The following is a 27,009-nucleotide window of genomic DNA, read 5'->3' as shown; positions in this document are numbered from 1 at the left end:
TGTGTCTTCATTCATCCTAATGGGTTTGAATGGGGTTGTATCACTATGTGAACAGAAACCCATTGTGGTCACTGAAATTGCAGTCTCAAGTGGTTACTTCCTTGTGCAAACATTCTTGCAGCTGTTTGTGTAAACAAACAGCTTGTAGGTTAGCTGACCCGCCCAATACCACAGGGTGATTGACAGCTTGGGCTCCATTCAAATGCTAATGGCCTGTCTGTCCTTTTTCCTGCTGAAAATTCTGTTCCTGTTCAGCCATTTTTCTGCCCTGGGCAATTTATACAGTTCAAAACTCAAGAGTACATCTTTTAATAAAATGTACTATCTTAAAGTGTACGATTTTCACAAAGTCCCAGTGTCCAAGTGCTGCTTAGCTCACGGGCTCCTTAACGCAGCCTTTTTGCGGTTCTGGGTATGTTTTAAAACATTGTCCAACCCAGAGACAATTTAAATCACGCAAGTCTTCGTCCACGATGTGGATTAATATTTCCCGATCTTCGGGTCTGAGGGGATTTTGCAAACACCTACAGCCCCCAAGCTTGATTCTGAATTGTGTGTTTCTTTAGGCACCGGGTTGTCTGTCCCTGGCACCCTTTCTACATTCCCATGCTGGCTTTACCTTGACCAACTAACATTCATGTGTCCCTCCTGTGTCAAGTCAATAAACAGCAAGCAATTCCCCTAGACACACAATGCTAACATTGATTAGATGTTCTAAGACACCATGGTTTGGAGATTATATTATCATACGCGACAGACTAAAGCTGAGAATTGACACTACTCATTGACATTCATAGAAACTTACAGCACAGAAGGAGGCCATTCGGCCCATCGAGCCTCTTTGAAAGAGCTATCCAATCAGTCCCACTCCCCGCTCTTTCCCCATAGCCCTGCAAATTCCTCCCCTTCAAGTATTTATCCAATTCTCTTTTGAAAGTTACTATTGAATCTGCTTCCACCCCGCTTTCAGACAATGCATTCCAGATCATAACAACTCACTGCATCAAATATCTCCTCATCTCCCCTCTGCTTCATTACTACACAAACAAACTTCATGAATTCACTTCAGCTTAGCTGCAGGAATCCCTGATTAACCCTTTCCATCCCCGGTCTGTTACATTCATCCGATGTTAACTGGAGTCTGATCACCTATCAGACTGGCGCGGACACGCTGTCAGGCGGGAATGATTGTAAGGAACTTTGTTATAGATCCCAAACTCTTACATTACACACTCATCACAGGAATCACAAACATGTTGTAAATAGAGAGATGCTTTAAATGACCAACAATTAAACCCGTGATCAGATTGCATCACAAGTATTTCTACAAAGTATCGGATCTATATTGCAGTGACCTTACATCACATGTCAAACACAGTCAGTGAAGCTGAGGGACCCCACATAAAGATCACCTCCAGAGATATAGAGCAGAGCACTAAATACATGTAGAGAAATACATTCAGGACCACAGGGAATGGAATAATTATACAGACCCGATACGCCATCAATTCAGTAGTTTCCAACATCTTACACAGGATATTATTCTTAAAGCAATGAGTTAGTGTGTGTGAGCCTATTCTATCACTGTGGTTCAGTTCATTGTTTACTGATACTCATACAATTTACTATTATAAACAGAAGCTGGGATCCTAAAATCAAACTATTTTCTCAGAATCGCTGAGGCACTGGGCGATGGCAAAGTGCAGATATTCCGATTACTGCATTTATTTATTAAAGTGGGCGTGATTTTCCCAGACCCTGCGGGTATTTATCGGTGATTATTGGCGTTATCGGAAGGGATTTTCCCAGACGTTGCGGGTATTTATCGGTGATTATTGGTGTTATCGGGTGGGATTTTCCCAGACCGTGTGGTTATTTATCGGTGATTATTGGTCTTATCAGGAGGGATTTTCCCAGACCCTGTGGGTATTTATTGGTGATTATTGGTGTTATCAGGAGGGATTTTCCCAGACCCTGCGGGTATTTATCGGTGATTATTGGTGTTATCGGGCGTGATTTTCCCAGACCCTGTGGGTACTTATCGGTGATTATTGGTGTTATCGGGTGGGATTTTCCCAGACCCTGTGGGTATTTATCGGTAATTATTGGTGTTATCGGGTGGGATTTTCCCAGAACCTGCAGGTATTTATCGGTGATTATTGGTGTTATCGGATGGGATTTTCCCAGACCCTGCAGGTATTTATCGGTGATTATTGGTCTTATCGGGTGGGATTGTCCGAGACCCTGCGGGTATTTATCGGTGATTATTCCGGTGGGATTTTCCCAGACCCTGCGGGTATTTATCGGTGATTATTTGGGTGGGATTTTTTCAGACCTTCGGGTATTTATCAGTGATTATTGGTGTTATCGGGTGGGTTTTCCCAGATTCTGCAGGTATTTTTCGGTGATTATTTGGGTGGGATTTCCCAGACCCTGCGGGTATTTATCAGTGTTATCGGGTGGGATTTTCCCAGACTCCTGCTTCACTGACAGGACCTGGCACTCACCGGGTGAGTCAATGGGTGGAGTATCGGGCTGGTGCACCGCGGGTTTGCAATAAGCTTCAGGCTGCCTGCGCAGTCTCGCCGGAGGTGCCAAGTCTGGAATATTGTGCCTGGTATAAGAAGCCATTTAATTTTTATAAAGGGATAAAACCCTCATCCTCCTGGATTGTTACTGTCCGGGGACAGATTTTCAGCGGGCCTGTGTTTTTATCCCCATAAGTGAGAGATGGATTGAAGTAAGGATAGAGTTTCTCAGTGAATGTACCAGTGAAAGTGTAGATATGGGACTTGTTATCTGAGTTATAAAAGGACACCTTCCCTCCCTCATAATCCAGGCAGACTCGAATCTTTCTCGGGTTCACACTCAGCGCTGAGCTTTTCAATGATTCGCCACAAGCCCGGTATTTATTCCCATCTCTCACCGTCACTGTCCAGAATCCGTTACCTGGAGTCAGGGTGATTTTCCCCTTCCTGTTGATGGACTCCTTGGCCACACCCACATCCCACTCAGTCTTGTTCCCCACCTCCACCTCCCAGGAATGTTTCCCTGATGTGAATCCCTCCGATCCCAGGACACAGACACAGCGATCAAATCTCTCTGGATTTTTGGGGATCTGCTGCCATTTCCCAGTGTTTCTCACGGTGCTCAGGTCCTCAGACAGGAGAAGGCAAGGACTGGCTGCATTAGGGTCCAAGGTGACTGGAGCTGGCAACAGAGGGACACAGACAGAAAGTTAGTCGCTCACTGCAACTTTCACAGCCAGTTAGTGATTGGTAAAATCGGCAATGATCCAGAATTAGAAATTAATTCAGCAGCGCACAGGGGAAACGGGAAGACACTGTCGGGAGAAAGTTTTACCGGGCGGACACACCCCGCAGTGAGAGAGATAGACAGACAGAGACAGAGACAGAGAGAGAAAGAGACAGAGTGAGAGAGGGAGAGAGAGAGACAGGGAGGGAGAGTGACATAGAGAGACAGGGAGAGAGAGAGAGAGTGACAGAGAGAGAGAGAGAGAGAGAGAGAGGGACAGAGAGAGACGGAGAGAGAGAGAGAGAGAGGGGGAGAGAGAGAGGGACAGAGAGAGCGACAGGCACAGAGACAGGGAGAGAGAGAGACAATGAGGGAGTGAGACAGGGAGAGGGACAGAGACAGAGAGAACCTTGGGGCTAAATATGTAACAACATGTCACAACCTGAGGACTGTTTAAAAGTAAGACTGTTTAAAATTAATATTGAACATACCAAATGAAGTAGAAAGACTGTTTAAAATTAATATTGTTTAAAAGTAATATTGTATATACCCAACAAATGTCAAATCGATTGACACCTACAGAATATTGGAAAACTGTACCTTTTTGCTATGTAAGCTTTGGCAATATGGTTCTCTGTAAACTTTCATGCCAATAAAGCATTTGAACTGAACTGAACTGAACTGAGAAAGAGAGAGAGGGAGAGAGAGAGACAGGGAGAGAGAGAGAGTGACAGGCACAGAGAGAGAGAGACGGGCAGAGAGAGAGAGAGTGACAGTGAGAAAGACGGGGAGAGAGAGAGAGACAGGGAGAGAGAGAGAGGGGGACAGGCAGAGACAGACAGACAGGGAGAGAGACAGACACTGAGAGACAAACACAGAGAGAGACAGTTAGAGAGAGAGAGGGAGGGTCAAGCACAGAGAGACAGACAGAGACACAGACGAGAGAGAGAGAGACGGGGTGAGAGTGAGTGACAGAGAGAGACAGAGAGAGGGACAGGCAGAGAGAGAGAGAGACAGACAAAGAGAGACAGGGAGAGGCACAGGGAGAGAGAGAGACAGTGAGAGAGAGACAGAGAGAGGGACAGGCACACAGAGAGAGACAGAGACAGGCACAGAGACGGAGAGAGACAGAGAAAGAGAGAGAGAGACAGGGGGCGAGAGAGGGAGACAGGGAGAAAGAGAGGGAGAGACAGAGAGAGGGACAGGGTGAGAGAGAGAAAGAGACAGGCAGAGAGAGAGAAAGATACAAGACATAGAGAGAGAGAGATAGGGGGTCAAGAACAGAGAGAGAGACAGGGAGACAGGCAGAGACACAGACGAGCGAGAGAGGAAGAGTGACAGATAGAGGGACAGGCACAGAGACAGAGAGACAGGCACAGAGAGACAGGCACAGAGAGACAGACATAGAGACAGGGAGAGAGAGACAGGGAGAGACAGGAACAGAGAAAGAGAGGCACAGAGAGAGTCAGACAGGCACAGAGAGAGACAGAGACAGGGAGAGAGACACAGACATGGAGAGAGAGAAAGAGAAAGTCACAGAGACAGGGACAGGCACAGAGAGAGAGACAGGCAGAGAGAGAGAGGCAGACACAGTGAGAGAAAGAGAGAGGCAGAGAGAGAGAGAGAGGGAGAGGGAGGGAGAGAGAAAGAGAGAGGCAGACAGGCAGAGAGGGAGAGGGAGAGGGAGAGGGTGAGAGAGAGGTTCCTTATCTCACCATATATTCTCCATCACAGGGCAAAAGTAAAATGCTTTGTCTGACCTCCTGAGGCTTTCCAGTATTTTCTGGGCTTTTCTCCATCACAGTGTATTGTGATCTACAATAAATGGGCCAAGGAAGTGATCTGAGCCTTAAAATGTCACGGTTCAGATGTGGTCGACAATACATTGAAATGAAGTATAACATGAACAGAAATTCATTATTGACTAAAGGATGTTTGTGTAGACTTTCACACAAGGTCAATCCAGTTTTGGTCACACTGAACATCAACACTTTTATATCTAAACACACTGTAATCCTCTCTAGTGACGGTGTCTGGAATTGCCCAGCAGCCCAGGTTTGCTGAATAAATAAAATAATTACAAATATTCTCATTTCAAGTTAATTATATGCTCCAAATTCTTGAGTAAGTGTGGCGAACAAATTATCCCTTCTCACAACAGGAGAGAAAGTATATACAGATAGTTATCAGATAGGCAAATGGAAAAGGGATAAACAGTCAGGAGGATTGAAAGAAACTGAGACAGAGGAAGTAAAGGACCAGGTCAGTGAACTGAACGAGAAAATGTAATCAACAGCTTCCAGCAGTTACACATGCAGAACTGCTCAATATCAGTTTGATGTCATTGAATACATTTCTACCTGATGAACAAATAGATTGGGTAAAATTAAAATCATTCTGGTTAAAAACATAGAATGTAACCCTGCGTGTGGTGTGGTATAACTGTGCCAGTCACTCTGATTGATGGGGTCGATATCCTTAGAATAGGATCCCATGAAATTATTACAATTCTACATTTACAGACTCCACTTTTGTAAAGATTGATCTGTGCACAAAATGATTCTCAGGTACCAACATTTAACTTCAACAGTTATTGTATTTATTATAAAAACAGAAAATGCTGGAAATATACCGCACGACAAAAAGCACCTGAAACAAGAAGAGACAAGTTAACATCTTGGGTGTCGACCCTTCATCAGAACTGAAAACTGAAATAAGTAAATCCCTGAGTAGAGGGGGAGGAAGAAAAGGGGGAGAAGAAATAGCAGATGCTCCAATCACAGAGAGAACATTAATGGGCTGAGTGACCTGCTAACTGCAGGAAGTGGGACTAAGTGGCGACAAATCCCCTGGACCCGACGACCTGCATCCTAGGATTTTAAAAGAGGTAGTTGCAGAGATAGTGGATGTACTGGTATTAATCTTCCAGAAATCCCTAGAATCCCAATCAGTCCCCAAGGATTGGAAGGTAGTAAACATAACCCCGCTATTTAAGAAAGGAGGAAGAGAAAAAACGGGGAACTATAGGCCAATTAGCCTGACATCAGTAGCAGGCAAAATGCTAGAATCTATTATTAGGTACGTGGTAACAGGGCACTTAGAAAATCGTAATATGATTAGGCAGAGTCAACATGGTTTTATGAAAGGGACATCGTGTTTGACCACAATGATCAGTGCTTGGGCCTCAGCTATTTACAGTCTATATTAATGACTTACATGAAGGGACTGAGTGTAACGTATCCAAGTTTGCTGATGATACAAAGTTAGGTTGTAAAGTAAGCTGTGAGGAGGATGCAAAGAGGCTGCAGAGAGATACAGACAGGGTGACTGAGTGGGCAAGAACATGGCAAAGGGAATACAATGTGGGGAAGTGTGAAGTTATCCTCTTTGGTAGGAAAAAGGAAAAAGTAGAGTATTTTTGAATGGTGAGAGACTGAGAAATGTTTGCATTCAGAGGGCCCTGGGTGTCCTTATACATGAATCACAGAAAGTTAACATGCAGGTACAGCAAGTAGTTAGGAAATAAATGGTATATTAGCTTTTGTTATAAAGGGATTGGAGTATAAGAGTAAAGAAGTCTTACTACAATTATACAGGGCATTGGTGGGGCCACACCTGGAGTACTGTGTACAGTTCTGGTCTCCTTACCTAAGGAAAGACATACCTGCCTTAGAGGGAGTGCAACGAAGGTTCACCAGACTGGTTCCCGGGATGAGGGGTTTACCCTATAAGGAGAGACTGAGTAGACTAGGGCTATATTCCCTAGAGTTTGGAAGAATGAGAGGTGATCTCATTGAAACATATAAAATTCTTACGGGGCTTGACAGGGTTAATGCTGAGAAAATGTTTCCCCTCGCTGGGGAATCTAGAACATGGGGTCACAGTCTGAGAATAAGGGGTCGGCCATTTAGGACTGAGATGAGGAGAAATTTCTTCACTCAAAGGGTTGTGAATCTTTGGAATTCTCTACCCCAGAGAGCTGTGGATGCTCAGTCATTGAGTATATTCAAGAGAGAGGTCGATAGATTTTTGGGAACTAAGGAAATTAAGGGAGATGGGGATAGTACGGGAAGGTGGAGTTGAGGTAGAAGATCAGCCATGATCTAGTTGAATGGCGGAGCAGGCTCGAAGGGCCAAATGGCCTATTCCAGCTCCTATTTGTTATGTTCTTATGAAGTCTGAAATGTAAACAGAATATGCTGCAAACACAGACCTCACCCACATTTCCTGTCACCTCTCACTGCAGTGTTTTATTAATTTCTTTCCAATTTCTACCAGATCTTGCCTCTTTTCCTTATGAAAATCTTTCCCATGCATTCTCCCTATCTTAGCTGGCTACACACTCTTTGCTTCTCTTAATGTCTTTTCATTGCCTCACTGACAGGATCTTGTACAATCTAACAGGTTCTCCCTTTACTACGGAGCAGTTTTCAGTTCATTGAATGCAGGAACTTTCTCTCTGATTAAACTATCTGTGGTTTGTTTGTCTCTTTATTCCACCCTGCAAAGGGTTTTATTTATCTACCAGTCTTCAGTTCCGAAGTAGGATGTAACTAAAACACGAGTCTCTTTTTTGAATGCAGACTGATAAAAGCATAACATTCTATAAATACATATATTTCAGAAGTCCAACACTCATTTTATTTTTTTTAACTTTTATTTGTCCCATTATTTACTGACATTGAGAGGAATGTTTCATCATCCTTACAGGTAACTGCAGTGTAGTGGCGCTTCGTAATTTCCAAACATGCAGCCACTGAGCTTTGAGGCTTTCGCAACGAGTAGATGCGTGTCGAAATAAAACGTTCCAAACCATAACTTTATCTTTAAACTGTTTACTGTAACACCTTACAAACAGAATTACAAAGCAATACACGTTTAAACGCACACGGTCAAAAACTGTATTGCTCCAGCCCTCAAAGCTTCTGCCTTCTCCAGCCTCGTGGTGCTTGAGCTGTAAAATGGCTGGATACCATGTGACAAGCTTAAGGACTGTACCATTGTAGCAAGAATAAAGGGGGTCACTCAGCCTATACTATTGTAACAAGAAAACTGGGTGTTTCTCAATACAATAAGTCAGTCAGGTAAATTAACTGTATTATACTATTTAACTAATATTTTAAAGTATTTTCTTTCTTAAACTTTCATGACTCTTACATTCCGGCCCCTAATTGACGAGGCACATGAAGCATATCAATTACTCAAACATTCTTAAGAGTCATAAACTAATGAGTTCAACATATTTACAATATAAATGTCCCCTTCTTTTTGTTCAGGAACCTTTCACGCTGCTTCTTGTAGCAGGCAGAGCTTTGTGATCGGTCTTTCCAGGGTCGTCTAACCGTCTGCAAACAATGCATTGAGAGAGTATTTTTCTTATTACAGAATTAGCTCCTGGAATCCAGTACCTTTGTCTTAGCTTCGCAAGCACGTGGTTCCTCCCACTGTGTCCAATACTCTGGTGTATATGCTGAAGAATGAGAGTAGCAACCCGGAGGTCCTTAGAAAGGATAGCAGGATGCTTGGCCTCCTCTGGCATAGCAGATTTGTTTAGTCGCCCTCCCATCCTCAGTACTCCATCTTGCAGTGTAGGGTCCAGCTTGTAGATATGACTACCTTTCTTGATTGGAGTATTTCGCTGTAAAGCTTTGATTTCTTCTGGATATCTTTGTCTTTGACTGAAGCAAACTATCTCCATCTCAGCCTTGGCCAAATCCTCCATGGTCAATGAATTCTTACCCAATGTGGTCTTGTGCTGGTGCATATATTGCTGCAGAAGCATTCTCTGCTTATCAGGGTTACTTTCAGACTGATGGATAGTGGCTCGATACTCTTTTCTCTTACCGCTCAGGTGTAGCAGCAACTCTTTCAACCTTAGAAACCATGCAACTGTTTTCCTCAACTGGTGCCATCCTGAGAATTGGTTAACAAGCTTGTTCACTGTGTCAAAGTTCTCTTTCATAGATTTGCTGTGACTGATCTCTTGACTTCGACGTCGTCTTCAGCAATCTGACTTGGCATATCTGGTCTTTCTGGCCATGATCTCTCTGTTTCCAGCAGATAACTTGGGCCTTGTATCCAAGTTTCACTCCTCATGAAGTTTTCAGCCTTCAATCCCCGTGAGGCTTGATCTGTTGGGTTTAATGAGGTGTTTACATACCTCCATTGAGATGGTTGTGTAGCTTCTCTAATGGATGAGATTCTGTTTGCTACGAAGGTCTTGAAGCGTATCTTCTCATTCTCTATATACTTCAGCACCGTCATGCTATCCGTCCAGAAGACAGATTCTTCTAGTGGGAGCTGTAACTCTTTCCGCATCACCTTGTCAACTTTAACTGCAACAACCGCTGCCGTCAACTCCAGTCTCGGGATGGTGACCTGCTTCAGCGGAGCCACCCTGGATTTCCCCATGAGGAAGGAACAATATTTCCGGCCCTTTTGATTTGTCAGCAAGAGGTAAGTAGCCGTGCCATAGCCGTCCTCACTGGCGTCCGAGAAATGATGTAGTTGAGCCGTCTTTGTAACTCCAAAACTCACAGGCCTGATGCATCTGCTGACATTGAAGCTAGAAAGTTGTTGCAAATCTGTCAACCATCTGAGCTTGACCTTTTGGGATATCTTCATCCCAACCTCTCTTGTCTCTACACAGCTCTCGTAGGATCAGCTTCACCAGCAGAATGAGTGGTGCCAGGAATCCAAGAGGGTCATAGATGGAACTGACCACGGAGAGAATCCCTCGTCTTGTGGATGGTCTTTCGTTCACCATTATTCTGAAGTTGAACGTGTCTGACTCAATGCACCATTGTACACCAAGAGCTCTCTCGATAGGAAGGACATCGTGGCTCAGGTCCAGATCTTTGACTTCAGTGGCCCTTTCCTTTTCTGGGATAGAAGCTAGAACTGCTCTGCTGTTGCTTATCCACTTAGTCAGATCGAACACAGAGTTCTAAGGTCTCTTGACAGTGCAATGGCATCGTCTTCTGTTGACACGGACTTCAGACAGTCATCATGTTTATTTTTAAACCATTCTTTTGGTGAATGTTCTTGTGCTAGTTATAGTTTGGGCTTTCCATTACCCTCTTTATTGGTGTGAACACCAAATTACAGTTTCCATAAGCAGACTCTGTGTTCTGTGCAGAGCTCAGAGACTTCGAGGACTCAGGCCAGGTATCAGCCGTGGCTCAGTGGGCAGCACTCTCTAGGTGGGAGGGGCTAGGAGTGAGCCAGGTGTGACTGGTTGCCTAATTGCAGCTGGGAGTTGGAGGGAGTTTTGTAAAAAGTTGGTGGTGGGTTTTGGGGTTTTGTTTTCAGGTTTTAGGGCCTTTGTGGCCCACAAAAAACAGCCAGATGGCTGCGGAGGGGTCCGGAGAGCTGGGCCCCTCAGAGGACAGTGTTCCCGAGAGGAATTTAATTAGGGGAAAAACTGTGGTGGGAAAGGGGAAAAAAAGGCCCAAAGATCGGGGCCGGGACCCCAGGAAGTTTGGTAAAGAAAACACGGTGGTGCTGCAGTGTGAGGATAAGAAGATTCGAGCCTGGGATATAATCCAGGAGGTTCATGAGGACTGTGGCGAGGGAAGCTGCTTTGCCTGCCGACCAAAACCAAATGTGGGATTTGAGGTGACGGTCAGTGGCCGTGAGGAGGTGGAAAAACTGCTACTCAGTCTGAAAGTTGGTGAGAAATTCTTGGAGGTGACTCTGCTATATTCAGAGGAGGTGGTGGTTTCATTTTTGAACTTGCCAGTGTACATTGAGGACGAAGTGCTGAGCAAAAAGTTGGAGTCGTGGGAGATTAAAATCTGTTCTGCAATAAAGAGGTACTATCTGGGAACACAGGTAGCAGACGGAACCCGGTATGTAAAGGTGCGGTTCCCAGAGGGGGTGAGGTCATTGCCGTACAGTATGAAGTTCGAGACACTGGAAGGAGTGCAGTACTTTTGTGTGCTGCACGATAACCAAGTAAAGGTGTGCTATTATTGTCTGGGACATGACCATCTCGTAAGAAACTGTCCAGATTTGTATTGTTACAATTGCGGTGAGTCAGGACATATCGCTCGGAGCTGCAAGGCGGAGAGCTGTGGGGTGTGTCGCAAAGGCCCCAACCGCTGTGAGTGTGTGGCAGAAGGGAGCGATATGAGCGATGAGGAGATGGGAGAAGGAGAAGGAGATGAGAGTGGAATGGCCGGAGGAGCGGTGCAGTCGGAGGACACAGCCGGTAAAATGAAGGAGAAAGGAGCACAGGAAGAGGCAGAGGATGGTGGAGCAGAGGACGGGATGGAGAAGGCAGAAAACACGTCGAGTGCTGTGGAGGGGAACAAAGACAGCAGCGGGCAGCGAGGGTCGAGTGCAAACTCAAGCCTTAGTGCTGTTCGGCTCCCCTTGGGGAGTCGGGTGGCTGCGGGGGGAGAGGAGGCGGGAGCGGGGTGTGTGGTGGATGTGAGTGCTCCGGGGAGAGGCGGGGAGTCGGATATCTTGGTGAGCGGGAGGGGGCAGGACGGGGAGAGGTTGCAAGAGGCAGGAGCCTTAAATGGACAGCAGGATGGGATTGGCGAGATAGACGTCAGAAGGGAACAATTTAGGAGCGCCATTGTCCCATGGAGAGAGGGAACAGGGTGCAAGGGTCAGAGGTGGAGATGTGGTCGAAGGGAGCAGCACAGTGGGAGAAACTGCGATAGCAGGAAGACTCTCTATGGGAGATGAAATATCTGATGGGGAGCAGGATTATGTATCTGACGGGGAGCAGGCACAGGGGTTTGCACAAGAGCTTGAGTGTGAGGAATTAGAGGGGGACAGAGACATGGAAGTCGGGGGTGGGGTGGCATCATGTGGAAAGGGAAAGGTTAGTGAGGGGCAGAAGGAGGGAGGAAGGGCAGCTCCTGGGCCCAAACTTAATGCAAGGAAGAGGCTGAAACAGCAGGGAAAGTTTAAACAGGAGGGGAAAAAGAGTCGGAGGCTGCAGGAAAAAGCAACAGCTGCCCGAGAAGTTGGGAAGGAGCATGTGAGGAGGGAAGGGCCAGAGATTAAATGATGGGGAGATTATCAGGCATACTTCCCTTCTTTGGAGCCAGGATTACATTGGTCTCGATTAATGTGAACGGACTGAGGGGTGAGAAGAAATTGCAGCAGTTGTTGCAGGGTTTTAAAGGTTCGGACTTGTTGTGTCTGCGAGAAACCTTTTGGGATGAGGATATCCTAGAAAGAGTTCAGAAGGTTCGGAAGGGAGAGGTGTTTGCAAGTTGTGCAAACAATAACCGTAGAGGGCTGGCTGTTTTGGTGAGTCCGTCTATAAAAGAGAATGTTGCCTTGATGGACAAGGACGCTGAGGGAAGATTTTTACGGCTAAGGGTAAAAATGGGGGGATTTAATTGCAATCTCTTTAATATCTATGCACCGAACGACCATTGCAAGTGTCGCGAGTTTTTTCGGGGGTTATTCACTGAAGCGGCAGAGGTGGAAAATCCTTGTATAGTGGGGGATTTTAATGTATTTTTATCTCAGATGGACATTTCAGCCCAGATGACCTTTAAGGATGATAACTCCAGAGGGATGATTGTAAAAATGATGGCAAATTTAAATTTAAGAGACTTATGGAGGGACTGGAACCCCATAAAAAGGGAGTTCTCCAGATCAGGATGGGTGGGTGATGTTTTAAAACAGAGCCGAATAGATTTTGTGTTAATGCGGGAAGGGTTAAGTTCTGAGGTGATGGAGATTTATTATAAAAAAGTATTTTTTAGTGATCACTCGGCTTTAGTTCTTAGAATTAGGAACAGCAGAGTTAAGATTGGTTCAGGGGTGTGGATTTTAAACAATCAATACCTGAATGAAATTGATTATAAAGAAGGGATTATTATAAATATAATAAAGGATGCTCGGAAGGAACCTTTGTTCTTGAAAGAAAGAAGAGTTTGGTGGGATAATTTCAAATATGAGGTAAAAGTTTTTTTGGTACGTTTTGGGAAAAAGAGGGCGGCAGCTAACCAGCGTCGAGAAGAGAATATAAATAAAAGGTTTACGGATGTCTGTAAAGCAGTTGACGGAGGGGATAAGGGAGCGGAGACTAAGTTCCGGGTGCTAAAGGAAGAGGGTGAATTATTGCAAGCTGAAAAATGCAAGGGGGCCATTCTCCGTGCAAAGGCTAGAGATGCATTGGAGGTCAAAAGATGCACTAGATATTTTCTAGAGCAAGAAAAGGTGCGACAGAGATTATCGTTAATTGAAGAGTTGAAGTTTGGGGAGAAGATCATTCATGAAAGTGGGGAGATTTTAGAGGCGGCTAGCAGCTTTTATGAAGAGTTATATACTAAAGAAGACATTTCCAATTTGGCGATGGAGAAGGTTACTGCTTTTATTGAAGAGGGTTTAAAGGAGGATGAGAGAAGCATGTGTGACAAAGAAGTAGGATTAGCGGAAATAAAAGTAGCAATAAGTGGAATGCGGGGGGGGGGAAAAGCCCAGAGTCCAATGGACTACGTGCAGAATTTTATAAAGAATTTTGCGAGATTTTAAGTCCATTGCTCTTAGAAGTTTTTAAGGAAATTAAAATTGAGGGAAGCCTGGCCCCATCTATGAGGAGAGGTATCATAAGCTTAGCTTATATATAAATAAAGGGGTAGACGGGATCTGAAGAATTGGAGGCCCATCACATTATTAAATGTGGATTATAAGATCTTGGCGAGGGTTATGGCAAATTGTTTGAAAGAGGTGTTCCGCAGATAGTTTGGCCCTCTCAGTCCTATGGAGTCATAGGCCGGGACATCGCAGACTATGTGGTCTCAATCCGAGATGCGATAGAGCTCATGGAAGAGAGTGGGAGGGAGGCTTATGTATTAAAAATAGATCAAGAAAAAGCCTGATAGGGTCTCTCATGAGGTTTTATTGAAGGTTTTGGAAGCATTTGGTTTCAAGGAAAATTTCATTCAGTGGATAAGGATTTTTTATTCAAACATATTTAGCTGTGTTAAATGTAATGGTTTTTTATCCAAGTATTTTCCGATACAGAGATCAGTGAGACAGGGTTGTCCCCTGTCCCCATTGTTGTACACATTGGTAGCAGAACTATTAGGTTACATGATGCGAAAGAAACAAGGTGTAGTTGGGATTGTGGTCCCCAGTTCCGGGCTGGTGTCGGTGATACACCAATATGCAGATGACACAAACTTAACATTGAGAAATGGGGAGTCAGTGAGGAAAGCTATGGATGTAGTGGAGGAATATTGTAGAGCTTCAGGAGCCAGAGTGAATTATAGTAAGTCCCAATGCCTGGTTGCAGGGAGGGGTAGGGGGGAATGGTTGGGGGAATGTCCCTTTAAGGTGGTGGAGGTTTTGGAAGTTCTGGGGGTGCATATGGGGTGCAAGAAAGACAGGGATGAAGTAGATCGATTAAATTGGGAACCGAAGGTTATGAAAATTAAAAAGATTTTGGGAAGATGGGAAAAAGGGCGGTTGAAAGTGCAAGGAAGAGTGACGGTGGTGTCTGCTCTCCTGCTATCTAAGCTATGGTACTTATTGACGGTGGAGGATATTCCTGAGTGGGCGGAAAAGTCCATCCGAGAGGCTTGTGTGAAGTTTTTATGGGAAGGGAAACCAGCCTTGGTGGCTTACAATACCATCATTGGACAGAGAAATCAGGGAGGACTCAATTTCCCAGGTATTGATTTGAAGAAAAAATCATTTAGAATCAAATGGGTGAAAAGATTTCTTCAGAAGTCAAATACAAGTTTTTGGAAGAGTTGTTTTGAGCATTTTTTAAAACGAAGTGGGATAGGAGGGCAGGGGATATTGTATATGGAATACAATAATATGTTTTTGAAATTGATTAAACTTCTCCCTAGGTATTATAAGGGGGTTGTAGAGACTTGGGCCCAATTTTTAAAAAGTGTGCAGTTTATGCCCAAGGGGGCTGAGGAATTTTTAGAACAGCCCTTATTTTTGAATAGGTGGGTCAACATCGAAGGAGAGATTTTATTTAATCAAGCTTTTATAAAAGCTGGGATTATATCTGTGAAAGATGTATTATGCGAGGTAATTCCAGGTTGGTTGCTGGAAGCGATAGTGAGGGACATGGTGTGGGATGAGGATCAGGAGGTAGAGGAAAAAGCAATAGGAATTATGTATGAGAAGATTCTGAGGGCAATGCCACAGGATTGGATGGAAGAAATAAATGCGGAAATCTCCAAAGGAAGTAAAATGCGTCCTGCTTTTCCAAGCGTTGTACTGGAGAAAGGAGGAGAGTTGGTCCAATTTGACAACTGTAATACTCGAGATTTCTATGAGGTATTTAGAGAATGGAGATTCAAGACACCTGCTGGTCAGGAGTTTTGGCAGAGTATATACCCACAGCTGGACTTCAACAGGATTTGGAAGGGAGTGTGGGCGAATTTTAAATGTCCAGAGTGGATTGAACTGGATTTCAAATTGGCTCATAACCAGACTTTTTTCCATGACGGTCTTGTGCAAGATTGGACGAGCGGAGGCAGCAACTTGCCCAAAGTATGGGACACGGGATGAGACTCTGTCCCATTTACTGGTGTTATGTCCGCAGTTAAATGACTTTAAGTACTATGTTCGACAGTTGTGTGAAGCTTTTTTGCTGTGTGGGGACCGAAGAGCGAGAATGGGAATCCCGTGGGACTCAATTTTGAGATGGGGATTGCAGGAGAGTCTGCCCGAGTCTAGCGGAGCGGCAACTAATTTAATGTTCAGTTTGGCTAGATTCGTGATTGTGCAAAGAAGGAATGCTCTGTTTTTAAGGGGAGGAGAATCAATCTAAAAGAGTATTTTAAATATAAGCTAAAAGATCATTATAAGGCTCTGTGGATGCTTTATTCAGAAAGGAATTTAGGGATAGTATTTTACAACCAGTTTTTAAAGTACAATCGATTAATATATGTTACAGGAGACAAATTAAACTTCAGGTTTTGATGTTAAAATGTGGTGGCGGAATGGCGGTGCAGAGCGGCGGAATTGATTTGTATCATACAATGAAATGATCAAGATGTTGTAAATGTTCTTAATGTTCAATAAAGTATATTTATTTTTAAAAAGTGTTAGCACTCTCACCTCTGAGTCAGAAGGTCGTGGGTTCAAGTCCCAACTCCAGAGACTTGAGCACAAAATCCAGGCTGACATTCCAGTGCAGTACTGAGGGAGTGCTGCAGTGTCGGACAAGACATTAAACCGAGGTCCCGTCTGCTCTCTCAGCTGGACATGGATTTCAATCTACAGCACAACACTAGAGATGTTGGGGGTACACCAGGAGACTCTGAGAAGGGAGAGATGTAGCTTTTTGAAGGAAAAGCTACACAGGGATTTGCTTATTGGGAAAAGAGTCCTGGAGAAAATTGATGGAGAAGTCAAGGAATCCCAGAATGCTCAATGACAGAATCAGGCCATGTCCGTGCCTGTGTCTTTTATTTCGATGTGAGGGGCTGGATTCTCGCCAGTTGCTGGTTTAGCCCACGTGTCTCTGCCACTAACACACTGATGTCCTGGGGCCCTAATTATTCAAACAGGGCGAGTTAGGAGCAGTGATAGTGCTCCTCATTGAGAGACTGAGTTAGCAGGGAGGGAATAGAGCGCTGTTGCTGCCTGTTAATTAAAGGACAGGTGACTTCTTAAACAGCAGGAAACACAAGTGGCAAGATGTCTGAAGAAGTAGCAGGAAGGACACACCGAATCTTTGATACATCGATGGAAGTGTGTCAGCTTTTAATCATTGAAAGCACTGCACTATAATTGGTGTCCTCCTGTCTCTGGGTACTGGTCTTGTACCACATTCTCCCCTTCCTGTGCACCCTCCTCATGCTGTGTGAATGGATATTCTTCCCCCGTCTTCATCATCATCCCCTTCCAGTAGTAGCAAGCTCGTCTTCACTGCGATATTATGTCGTACGTAGCAAGCTGCAGTGATTCTGGAGACTCTCGACAGATTGTATTGCAGGGGGGAAATTGGGTATTGGCCATTTTGGGGCACTAATATCGGCCGGGCGCAAACTTTAGTGCCCGGCGCTAATTATCACCTCCGACTGCAAAATTCGCCTCTATCGCCCTCTGGAGGTGATTTGAGCTCTAAGTCAGGCGCTACACACCTCTCTAAAGGTGCTAACGTCGGGGAGCAAGGCGCTACCTCAGACCGCTACCGAAGCTCAGGCGATGACCGTTACCATGGAAGCCAGACAGACCGGCGCCGTCCAGTTCTTAAAGGAGAGGGGCCATCTTGCTGGCCAGCCACACCCTGCTCAGTGCAGCCTTGAATCTCGGCCTGGAGAGACCTTGAAAGCAATTGTGTTGGAAGCACTAATGGATAGGCCCAGGGAAAGAGCTCGGCGCTTAGGAACCTCAAAAGTGGTGCTGAGGGCCAAAACTCCTTAGGAAAGTGTTAAATCTCTCCGGACATCTCTCTCCTTCTCAACCTGTGTGTAGTAAAAATTTTGCCGACAAGAAGACAGGAAGCGCCCGCCTTTAAATTGCGCTCTCCCAGCCCCTTCCCGACTTGAAAATGTTCCCCTCTACCTGCTGTTCCTAGCGGCAGGAGCTAAGGCAGGGGGCGCAACTCAATATCCGGTCTGGGGTGCTGCACGCTCGACTGACATCACGATCTCCGTGCATAGGAGTTCGTGGCGGTAGTGTTTAATGCTGCCGCAAAACGACTGGTCAATTTTGTGAGTGGCACTAAAATCGCCGCGCTCGGGCGCTAAATTCCTACCACCCCGTTAGCGCCCCCTGCAGGCGCTAACCGACCAAATTTTTACCCCCTATGGTCTTCTCTATCGCACTCCTTTTACTGACATGGGTCTCACTATGTCTGGTGACCCCTCTGTCTGTATAAAGCTTACTGCAGTTGTAAGCCATGACTGCTGGGGATAACCCTGATCACCAATCAACCATTTTGAAACTTGGTTTGAGTCACAGGAGCTGGTGTGGTAGATTAACACATGATGGAAGCATCAAGACAGCTTCCCAGATAGTGGGCTTAATGTTCAATATTAGATGTGGGACATTACACACGAGTTGCCCATGAATCAAATTAAAGCATGTGTTCATGATACTGAGCAGGTTTTTATACGGGGCTTTGATACGTATTCAGTCAATTGCTCCTTGTACCTGTGGAAACACTGCCAGTCTGTAGCACTGGACAGCTCGTCCTCATTGTTTTGCTGGTTCCATAGGGAAGAAAATGAAGTGAATGACCCACAGTTTTTTTTTATTCGTTCATGGGATGTGGGCATCGCTTGCAAGGCCAGCATTTATTGCCCATCCCAAATTGCCCTTGAGAAGGTGGTGGTGAGACGCCTTATTTGAACAGCTGCACTCCGTGTGGTGAAGGTCCTCCCACAGTGCTCTTCGGGAGGGAGTTCCAGGGTTTTGACCCAGCGACGATGAAGGAATGCCGAAATACTTCCAAGTCAGGGGGTTGTGTGACTTGGAGGGGAACGTGGAGGTGGTGGTGTTCCCATGCGCCTGTTGCCCTTGTCCTTCTAGGTGGAAGAGGTCGCGGGTTTGGGAGGTGCTGCCGAAGAAACCTTGGTGAGTTACTGCAGTGCATCTTGTAGATGGTACACACTGCAGCCAGAATACGCTGGTGGTGGAGGGAGTGAATGTTTAAGGTAGTGGATGGGGTGCCAATCAAGCGGGCTGCTTTATCTTGGATAGTGTCGAGCTTCTTGAGTGTTATTGGAGCTGCACTTACCAAGCAAGTGGAGAGTATTCTATCACACTCCTGACTTGTGCCTTTTAGATGGTGGAAAGGCTTTGGGGAGTCAGGAGGTGAGACACTCGCCACAGAATACCTAGCCTCTAACCTGCTCTTGTTGCCACAGTATTTATGTGGCTGGTCCAATTAAATTTCTGGTCAATGGTGACCCCCAGGATGTTGACAGTGGGGGATTCGGCAATGGTAATGCCGTTGAATGTGAAGGGGCAGCGGTTTGACCCTCGCTTTTTGGAGATAGTCATTGCCTTGCACTTCTGTGGCGCGAATGTTACCTGCCACTTATCAGCCCAAGCCTGAATGTCGTCCAGGCCCTGTTGCATGCGGGCATGGACTGCTTCATTATCTGAGGAGTTGTGAATGGCTATAAACACTGTGCAGTCATTAGTGAACATCCCCATTTCTGACCTTATGTTGGAGGAAAGGTCATTGATGAAACAGCTGAAGATGGTTGGGCCTAGGACACTGCCCTGAGGAACTCATGCAGCGATGTTCTGGGGCTGTGATGATTAACGTTTAATCACCACAAACTTATTCCTTTGTGCTAGGGCTCCTTGATGCCACACTCGGTCAAATGCTGCCATGATGTCACGGGCAATCACTCTCACCTCACCTCTGGAATTCAGCTCCTTTGTCCATGTTTGGATCAAGGCTGTAATGAGGTCGGGAGCCGAGTGGTCTTGGCGGAACCCAAACTGGGCATCAGTGAGCAGGTTATTGGAGAGCAAGTGACGCTTGATAGCACTGTCGGTGACACCTTCCAGCACTTTGCTGATGATTGAGAGTAGACTGATGGGTGGTGATTGGATTTGTCCTGCTTTTTGTGGACAGGACATACCTGGGCAGTTTTCCACATTGTCGGATAGATGCCAGTGTTGTAGCTGTACTGGAACAGCTTGGCTAGAGGCGCGGCTAGTTCTGGAGCTTGAAGAGAGCATCAGTCACTTTCTTTATGCAATGGTGCATGGCCAATGTGGTAAAGGTCACCAGATGCTGCCTGGAAGGATCCCGGTCCAGATGCAATAAAATTCAAGACAGCAGTGACTTTGACTGCCAGACAGTATTGCTGTCCAAGTGGATGTGAGCTGCAGGTCATCGGCAAGCAGTGGACGAATCGACCCAAAAGCTCTGGGGGAGGGCTGCATCTTCGTGGGAGGAGAGGCACTGAGAAATCCAGGAATGGCCTTCTTGGTGATCAACCCTGGTGAGCGAGTATCTTCCCTGCCCCAATATAATGGTGGTGGGATTAATTAGGGTTGAGTTTGGGGCTTAAGTTGGGGAAAATAGAGTGGAAGGGTTGACCACCCACATTGTGGTGGAGCAGGCTCTGGATGGACATTCAGGAAAGGCCGCTTTGTGTTGAGGACAATTGTGGTGTAATTTTAAACCGGCAGACTTGAGGCAGTAGCACTTGTTGCCTGTTTAACTCAGATTAGTGCCCCACAATGTGAGGTGAATCATAAATTTCTCATCTCCCATCTAGACTTTTTGCCAATGATTTTAAATCTATGACCAATGATTATTTCCCACTATTAAATTATAGGCCAATCCAGACAAACAAATTCCACTGTCCCACTCACTCCCCCTACACTTTAATATGCTTCTTTTCAAGCAATTATCTAATTTCCTTTTAAATAATTTATTGACTCCGTTTCCCCTGTCCCTGGTGTCCAGTGTTGCTGAAGACATGGGGGGTATTTAACATTTAAAAGGCTAAATTCCAAAATGTAATAAGAACATAAGAAATTGGAGCAGGAGTCGGCCGTACAGCCCTTCGAGCCTGCTCCGCCATTCAATAAGATCGTGGATGATCTTCGACCTCAACTCCACTTTCCTGCCCGATCCCCATATCACTTGATTCCCCTAGAGTCCAAAAATCATTCTATCTCAGCCTTGAATATACTCAACGACTCAGCATCCACAGCCCTTTCGGGTAGAGAACTCCAAAGATTCACAACCCTCTGAGTGAAGAAATGGTTTTAAATGGCTGACTACTTATTCTGAGACTATGCCCCCTAGTTCTAGACTCTCCAGCCAGGGGAAACAACCTCTCAGCATCTACCCTGTCAACCCCCCTCAGAATCTTATATGTTTCAATGAGATCACCTCTCATTCTTCTAAACTCCAGAGATTATAGTCCCAATCTACTCAATCTCTCCTCATAGGGCAACCCTCTCATCCCAGGGATCAATCAAGTGAACCTTTGTTGCACCGCCTCTAAGGCATGTATGTCCTTTCTCAGATAAAGGAGACCAGAACTGTGCACAGTACTCCAGGTGTGGCCTCACCAAGGCCCTGTACAATTGTGGTAAGATTTCCTTACTCTTGTACTCCACATCCCTTGTAATAAAGGCCAACATGCCATTTGCCTTCCTAATTGCTTGCTGTACCTTCATGCTAACTCTCTGTGTTTCCTGTACGAGGACACCCAAATCCCTCTGAACACCAACATTTAATAGTTTCTCACCATTTAAAATATATTCTGTTTTTCTATTCCTCCTACCAAAGTGAATAAACTGACATTTCTCCACATTAGACTCCATCTGCCACCTTATTGCCCACTCACGTAACCTGTCTATATCCCATTGAAGGCTCTTTGTGTCCTCCACACAGCTTACTTACCCACCTAGCTTTGTATCGTCAGCAAACTTGGAAACATTACACTCGGTCCCTTCATCTAAGTCATGAATATAGATTGTAAATAGCTGAGGCCCAAGCACTGATCCTTGCAGCACCCACTAGTTAAAGTCTGTCATCCAGAAAATGACCCGTTTATCGCTGATTGATCGTGAGCTTTCAGAAAACCGGCCTCCAGCAGCAGCAGTTTTCAGTTTTCAAATGTAGCTCCTCATGTCCCTTACATTTCTGACCAGTCTACTCTCACCTAAAGTTGGCTCCCTATTCAAGCGGGAAATAGTATTGGCACTGACTCACAGTATGGAAATAGCCAAGACTCCAGGATTTGGGACAGGGACACATCCGTGGGGCAGACAGAAGTTCAGCACAGCCCACATCTGCCCTGAAAACGCTCCCACTGGAATTTCTGCTAATTATTCAGCAAAAATGTCAAATGGAAGCTGATCTGACAATTATGTATTGTAACAGAAAACCGACAAGTAAAATCTAGTCAGTTACAAATACAATTCTATATTTATTATAAAAAGACAGGTCTCTTCTACTAATAGAGAGAGCTGTTTAATAGCTGGTGTCAGGAAGCTCACACCCACCTGTATTAATCACCGTCAGCATCTTTCTCCACACTCTGTACTGCAGTGACCCAATGTACTTCCCCACATTTATTAAAGGGTAAACCTTCTGCGGCTCTGGGAGAGTTCTCTTCGCTCTGGAACAGGAGATAAAGGTCAGTGTTGGATCATTGCAGTGTGGGCGAGAGATGTTAGAAATTAAAATACCGACTCAAATCAAGGGTGTAAATTATACCTTTTCTCAGTTTCCGGAAATTTCTGCGGAACAAGAACAATTATTACTATTTGTGTTTAGAGAACATTTTATCACAAAAAGAAAGTAACAGACTGGATTCCACAGAAAAGTACATTCTAAATATGGCAAGTTATTGGACTGCCTCTTCCTGCCCTCACTGTACTGTGAGTTACTCCACAACATTACAACTGACTCGATCTGACTGCACAACACAACTCACAGAGCTACAATCCAATTGTAAAATCCTGAAGTCTCAAATTCTTAGAATTAAAATATTATTTAAAGAGAGTCACTTTAATCTATTCAAGTTGTAACTTGCATGTGTCCTTTGCCCAAAGGAGATGAATGTATCTGTGAATCTATACCAGTGTTGTCCAATAGAAATGGCTGACTAACCACAGGTGTGACCAGAGAGACACCGTTTTAAGCACGTGAACTAATTCAGTAGAAAACACTTTACACACTCACACAATATAGGTACTTCACGTGTATATTTACTGAACAAACATCTTTCACCAATCAGTAATCACAGAAGTAAAGCACACACAACAATCACAAAACACTGGCACACTCTGCTTCTCGTCTTACCATTTTACCATCAGATGCACAAAGAGGTTAAAGTAGACTTGCTTAATGCGTGTGAATATAACTATTGAACTATTGGGAGAAAGCTCTGCCTATCTGTGTATCTAACCCTGTGCAGAGTCAGTACAGTTCCAGCCAGGCAGGAGCCAAGCAATGTGAACATGGTCCTGCCTGGCTGATCCCGGACTGTAGTTACCGCTCTCTAACTAGCAGCTGCAGTGTAAATGCACTCTCGGGGGAGAATGGTCTGACCGTTCTGACGGGTTTCTTACTCTGTATGTAGTTTATTTTCCTCAATGTTTGATTAGATGAAGCTATCCCCTTATAATAATAATATTTCACAGTAAACAAGCTCCAGATTTAGGAACTTCCATGTTAAAGACAGCCGTTAGTGCTCTTGGGCGTGAGACAGAAAACCAAATGTCACAGGTGATTGGTCTTATTTTGGTTAGTGAGTGAGTTTTATATTAGTGAGTGAGATAGAACAAGTCCAGTGAACTATAGACCAATTTGTTGAACGTCGGTAGTAGGAAAGATAATGGAATTCTTACTCAAAGGTGTAATAGAAAAACATCTAGAATCTGAAAATATAATCAAGAATAGTCAGCACTGATTTCAAAAGGGAAGGTCATGCTTGACCAACCTTATTGAATTCTTTGAAGTAACAGGAAGGGTAGACAAGGGGAATTCAGTAGACGGAACATATTTGGACTTCCAAAAGGCCTTCGATAAAGTACCGCATGGTAGACTCGTGACTAAGGTCAGAAGATGTGGAGTCAGGGGACAAGTAGCAGAATGGATAGCAAGCTGGCTACAGAACAGAAAACAGAGAGTAGGGGTTAAACGTAGTTACTCAGATTGACAAAAGGTGTAAAGTTGTGTTCCACAAGGATCGGTGCTGGGACCACTGTTGTTCACCATTTACAGAAACCATTTGGACTCGGGAATTGGAAGTACAATTTCAAAATTTGCAGATGACACCTAATTGGGAATATAGTTAATACTGAGGAGGACTGCGATAAAATACAGAAAGCCATTAATAAACTTGCAGAATGGGCGTGTAATTGACAAATGAACTTCAATATAGGCAAGTGTGAGGTGGTACATTTTGGTAGGAAGAAAAGGAGGCCCCATACTCCTTGGAAAATAAGTCTAAATGGGGAAGAGGAACCGAGGGATCTGGGGATACCGGATACACAAATCACTAGAAGTAGTGACACAGGTTAATAAGGCCATAAAAACAAACAAAGCACTGGGGTTCATTTCTAGAGAATTGCGAAGCAGAGAAGTTTCTTAAACTTGTATAGAACCTTGGTTAGACCACACTTGGAGAACTGGGAACAGTTCTGGTCTCCATATTATAAAAAAAAGATAGAGGCACTGGAGAAGGTGCATAAAAGATTTACTAGAATGATACCAGACCGGAGAGGTTGTACCAATCAGGAAAGAGTGAACAGGCTGGGGCTGTTTTCTCTAGAAAAGAGAAGACTGAGGGGTGACCTGATGGAGGTCTGTAAGATTATGAAAGGGTTTGATAGACGTAGAGAAGATGTTTCCACTTGCAGGGGAGACCAGAACTAGGGGCCATAAATACAAGAAAGTCACTAATAAATCCAATCGTGAATTCAACAGCAACTTACATTTATATAGTGTCTTTAACGTAATAAAACTTCTTTACCCAGAGAGTGGTGAGAACGTGGAACGCGCTACCACATGGAGTGGTTGAGGTGAATAGTATAAATACATTTAAGGGGAAGCTAGATAAACACGAGGGAGAAAGGAATAGAATATGTTGATGGGCTTAGGCTACGAAGGGTGGGAGGAGGCTCGTGTGGAGCACAAACACCAACATGGACCTGTTGGGCAGAAAGGCCTGTTTCTGTGCTGTAAATACTCTGTAATTCAATGTAATATTCTAGGTTTTGATGGCACACCCTGCACGATCTTGAAGATTGTGTCAAAGAGGGTCGAAGGAAAAAAAACAAATAAATAAACAGCTACCGTTAAAAACTTCATGCTGTCCTGTTCCCTCAGCTCTTGTTCAATATCCTGAACAGTTACTGAAAGCGATGAGATTTCCTCCGTTATCTTCTCAATCCTCCCCTTCATCTCCCGACTGTTTTTCTCTTTCTCCAGTTTCAGATCTTCCAACTCAATCCTCTCCTCCTCACGGAGAAACTGATGAAGTTTTTCAAATTCTGCTTTAATCTGTTTCTCTGTCTTTACGCCTTGGTCCTTTGGAAAAGAATAGTGAGATTGAAAAAACAAATGAGCATTTTAAAAAGCTTGTGCAGCCTGTGCAGTTCTCTTCATACAAGAATCTTTGAGAGAAAAACATTCTCTGCTGCAGTGAAATCCAGTTAATGGGGACCAGATGATAATTTATTCAGAAGAGGGAGCTCTAACTGAGGATCGAGCTGCTGTATTTTCTTTAACTCCGGTTTCACCAGCACAAGGGAAGTGTCTGTGCTAATTCAATGATTTGATAAATTGAGATTTTACTTTGGTAATGGACATTCAACGGTTCAAAGAAAAATAAATCATGATTGGAAAATATACAACAAAGTGACATCAAATGTACCTGAATGTGGGCTAATGTTTTCACATAATCACTTTTTACAGCGTCACATTCCTTCTTCTTGTCCTGGACCGGCTTCAGTAAGGTTCGCAGCTCCTCCTGAACAAAGATCAGTTAATTTGTACACTTTTGTGCCATAAACAGCTGAAAATTAAATACCATCTAGTTTAATCAATGGAAATTCTCAGAGCATTCATTCCCTCGAATATAGAAGATTAAGGAGTGATCTAACTGAGGTGTTTAAGGTGATTAAAGGAGTTGCGAGGGGAGATAGAGAGAAACTATTTCCTCTGGTGGGAGAGTCCACAAGGGGGCAGAACCTTAAAATGAAAGCCAGGCCGTTCAGGGGTGATGTCAGGAAGCACTTCTTCACACAAAGGGTAGTGGAAATCTGGAACTCTCTCCCCGAAAAAGCTGTGAGGCTGGGGGTCAATTGAAAAATTCAAAACTGAGACTGAAGGATTTTTGTTAGCAAGGATATTAAGGGTTACAGAACCAAGGCAGCTAGATGGAGTTAAGATACAGGTCAGCCATGATCTAACTGAATGGCAAAACAGGCTCAATGGGCTGCATGATCTATTCCTGCTCCTGTGTACAGCTCTCAGACTTTTATGGGGCCTCTTTTTCTTCACATTCAGCAGTTTCTGAGATAGATTTTCAGCTTACTGTCTGGCATAAAACTGGCGTTAGGGATCGGCCGCCTGCTACAGGAACCACCTGATTCCATTTCCTTTGAAAAAATAAAGTCTTGCATTTTGATAGCGCCTTTCACGACCACCAGACATCTCAAAGCGCTTTACAGTCAATAAATTACTTTTTGGAGTGTAGTCACTGTTGTAATGTGGGAAATGCGGCAGTCAATTTGCACACAGCAAGCTCCCACAAACAGCAATGTGATAATGACCAGATAATCTGTTTTTGTTATGTTGGTTGAGGGATAAATATTGCCTAGGACACTGGGGATGACTCCCCTGCTCTTCTTCGAAATAGTGCCATTGGATCTTTGACATCCAACTGAGAGAACAAACGGGGTGTAGGTTTAACATCTCATCTGAAAGACAGCACCTCTGACTGTGAAGCACTCCCTCAGTACTGCACTGGAGTGTCAGCCTAGCTTTATGTGCTCAAGTCCCTGGAGTGGGACGTGAACCTACAACCTTCTGACTCAGAAGCAAGTGTGCTACCAACTGAGTCACAGCTGACACTAATCATGAATGTGTGGTCCGAGATATGAAGTTAATGGAGAATTTGAGAGACTTTGGTTTATTTTAAGCTGATTTGAAGTACGGGCCATAAATTAACTCGACTGTTACTGTACTCACTCTTGTTGAGCCCATGCTGTTGAAACCATTTCTCTTCTTACTAATAAACAACCGTGCTGTAGATACCATTACACCCATGAGTCAATGCCACAGGAGTTCCACTGCTTTATAATACAACT

General features: G+C 44.5%; 1 protein-coding gene across 1 annotated transcript; it reads right to left on the bottom strand.

Annotated features, from left to right (window-relative positions):
• Window positions 1-1,220: 1,220 nt before the first annotated feature.
• Window positions 1,221-25,225, bottom strand: LOC147095979 (zinc-binding protein A33-like). Its single transcript, XM_085974940.1, has 4 exons — window positions 24,992-25,225; window positions 22,406-22,428; window positions 22,192-22,307; window positions 1,221-3,210 (listed from the first exon to the last, which is right to left on the bottom strand). Exons 1-4 carry the CDS (start codon window positions 25,097-25,099, stop codon window positions 2,639-2,641), a joined length of 819 nt encoding a protein of 272 aa, XP_085831066.1. The 5' UTR covers window positions 25,100-25,225; the 3' UTR covers window positions 1,221-2,638.
• Between the last annotated feature and the right edge of the window lie 1,784 nt (window positions 25,226-27,009).

This window comes from Somniosus microcephalus, unplaced genomic scaffold (assembly GCF_052327205.1).
Source record: "Somniosus microcephalus isolate GS21.2 unplaced genomic scaffold, FLI_Smic_1.0 unresolved_chr1, whole genome shotgun sequence".
Taxonomy (NCBI): domain Eukaryota; kingdom Metazoa; phylum Chordata; class Chondrichthyes; order Squaliformes; family Somniosidae; genus Somniosus; species Somniosus microcephalus.
Note: the sequence above shows the minus strand (reverse complement) of the source record. Positions and strands in the feature narration are given on the sequence as shown.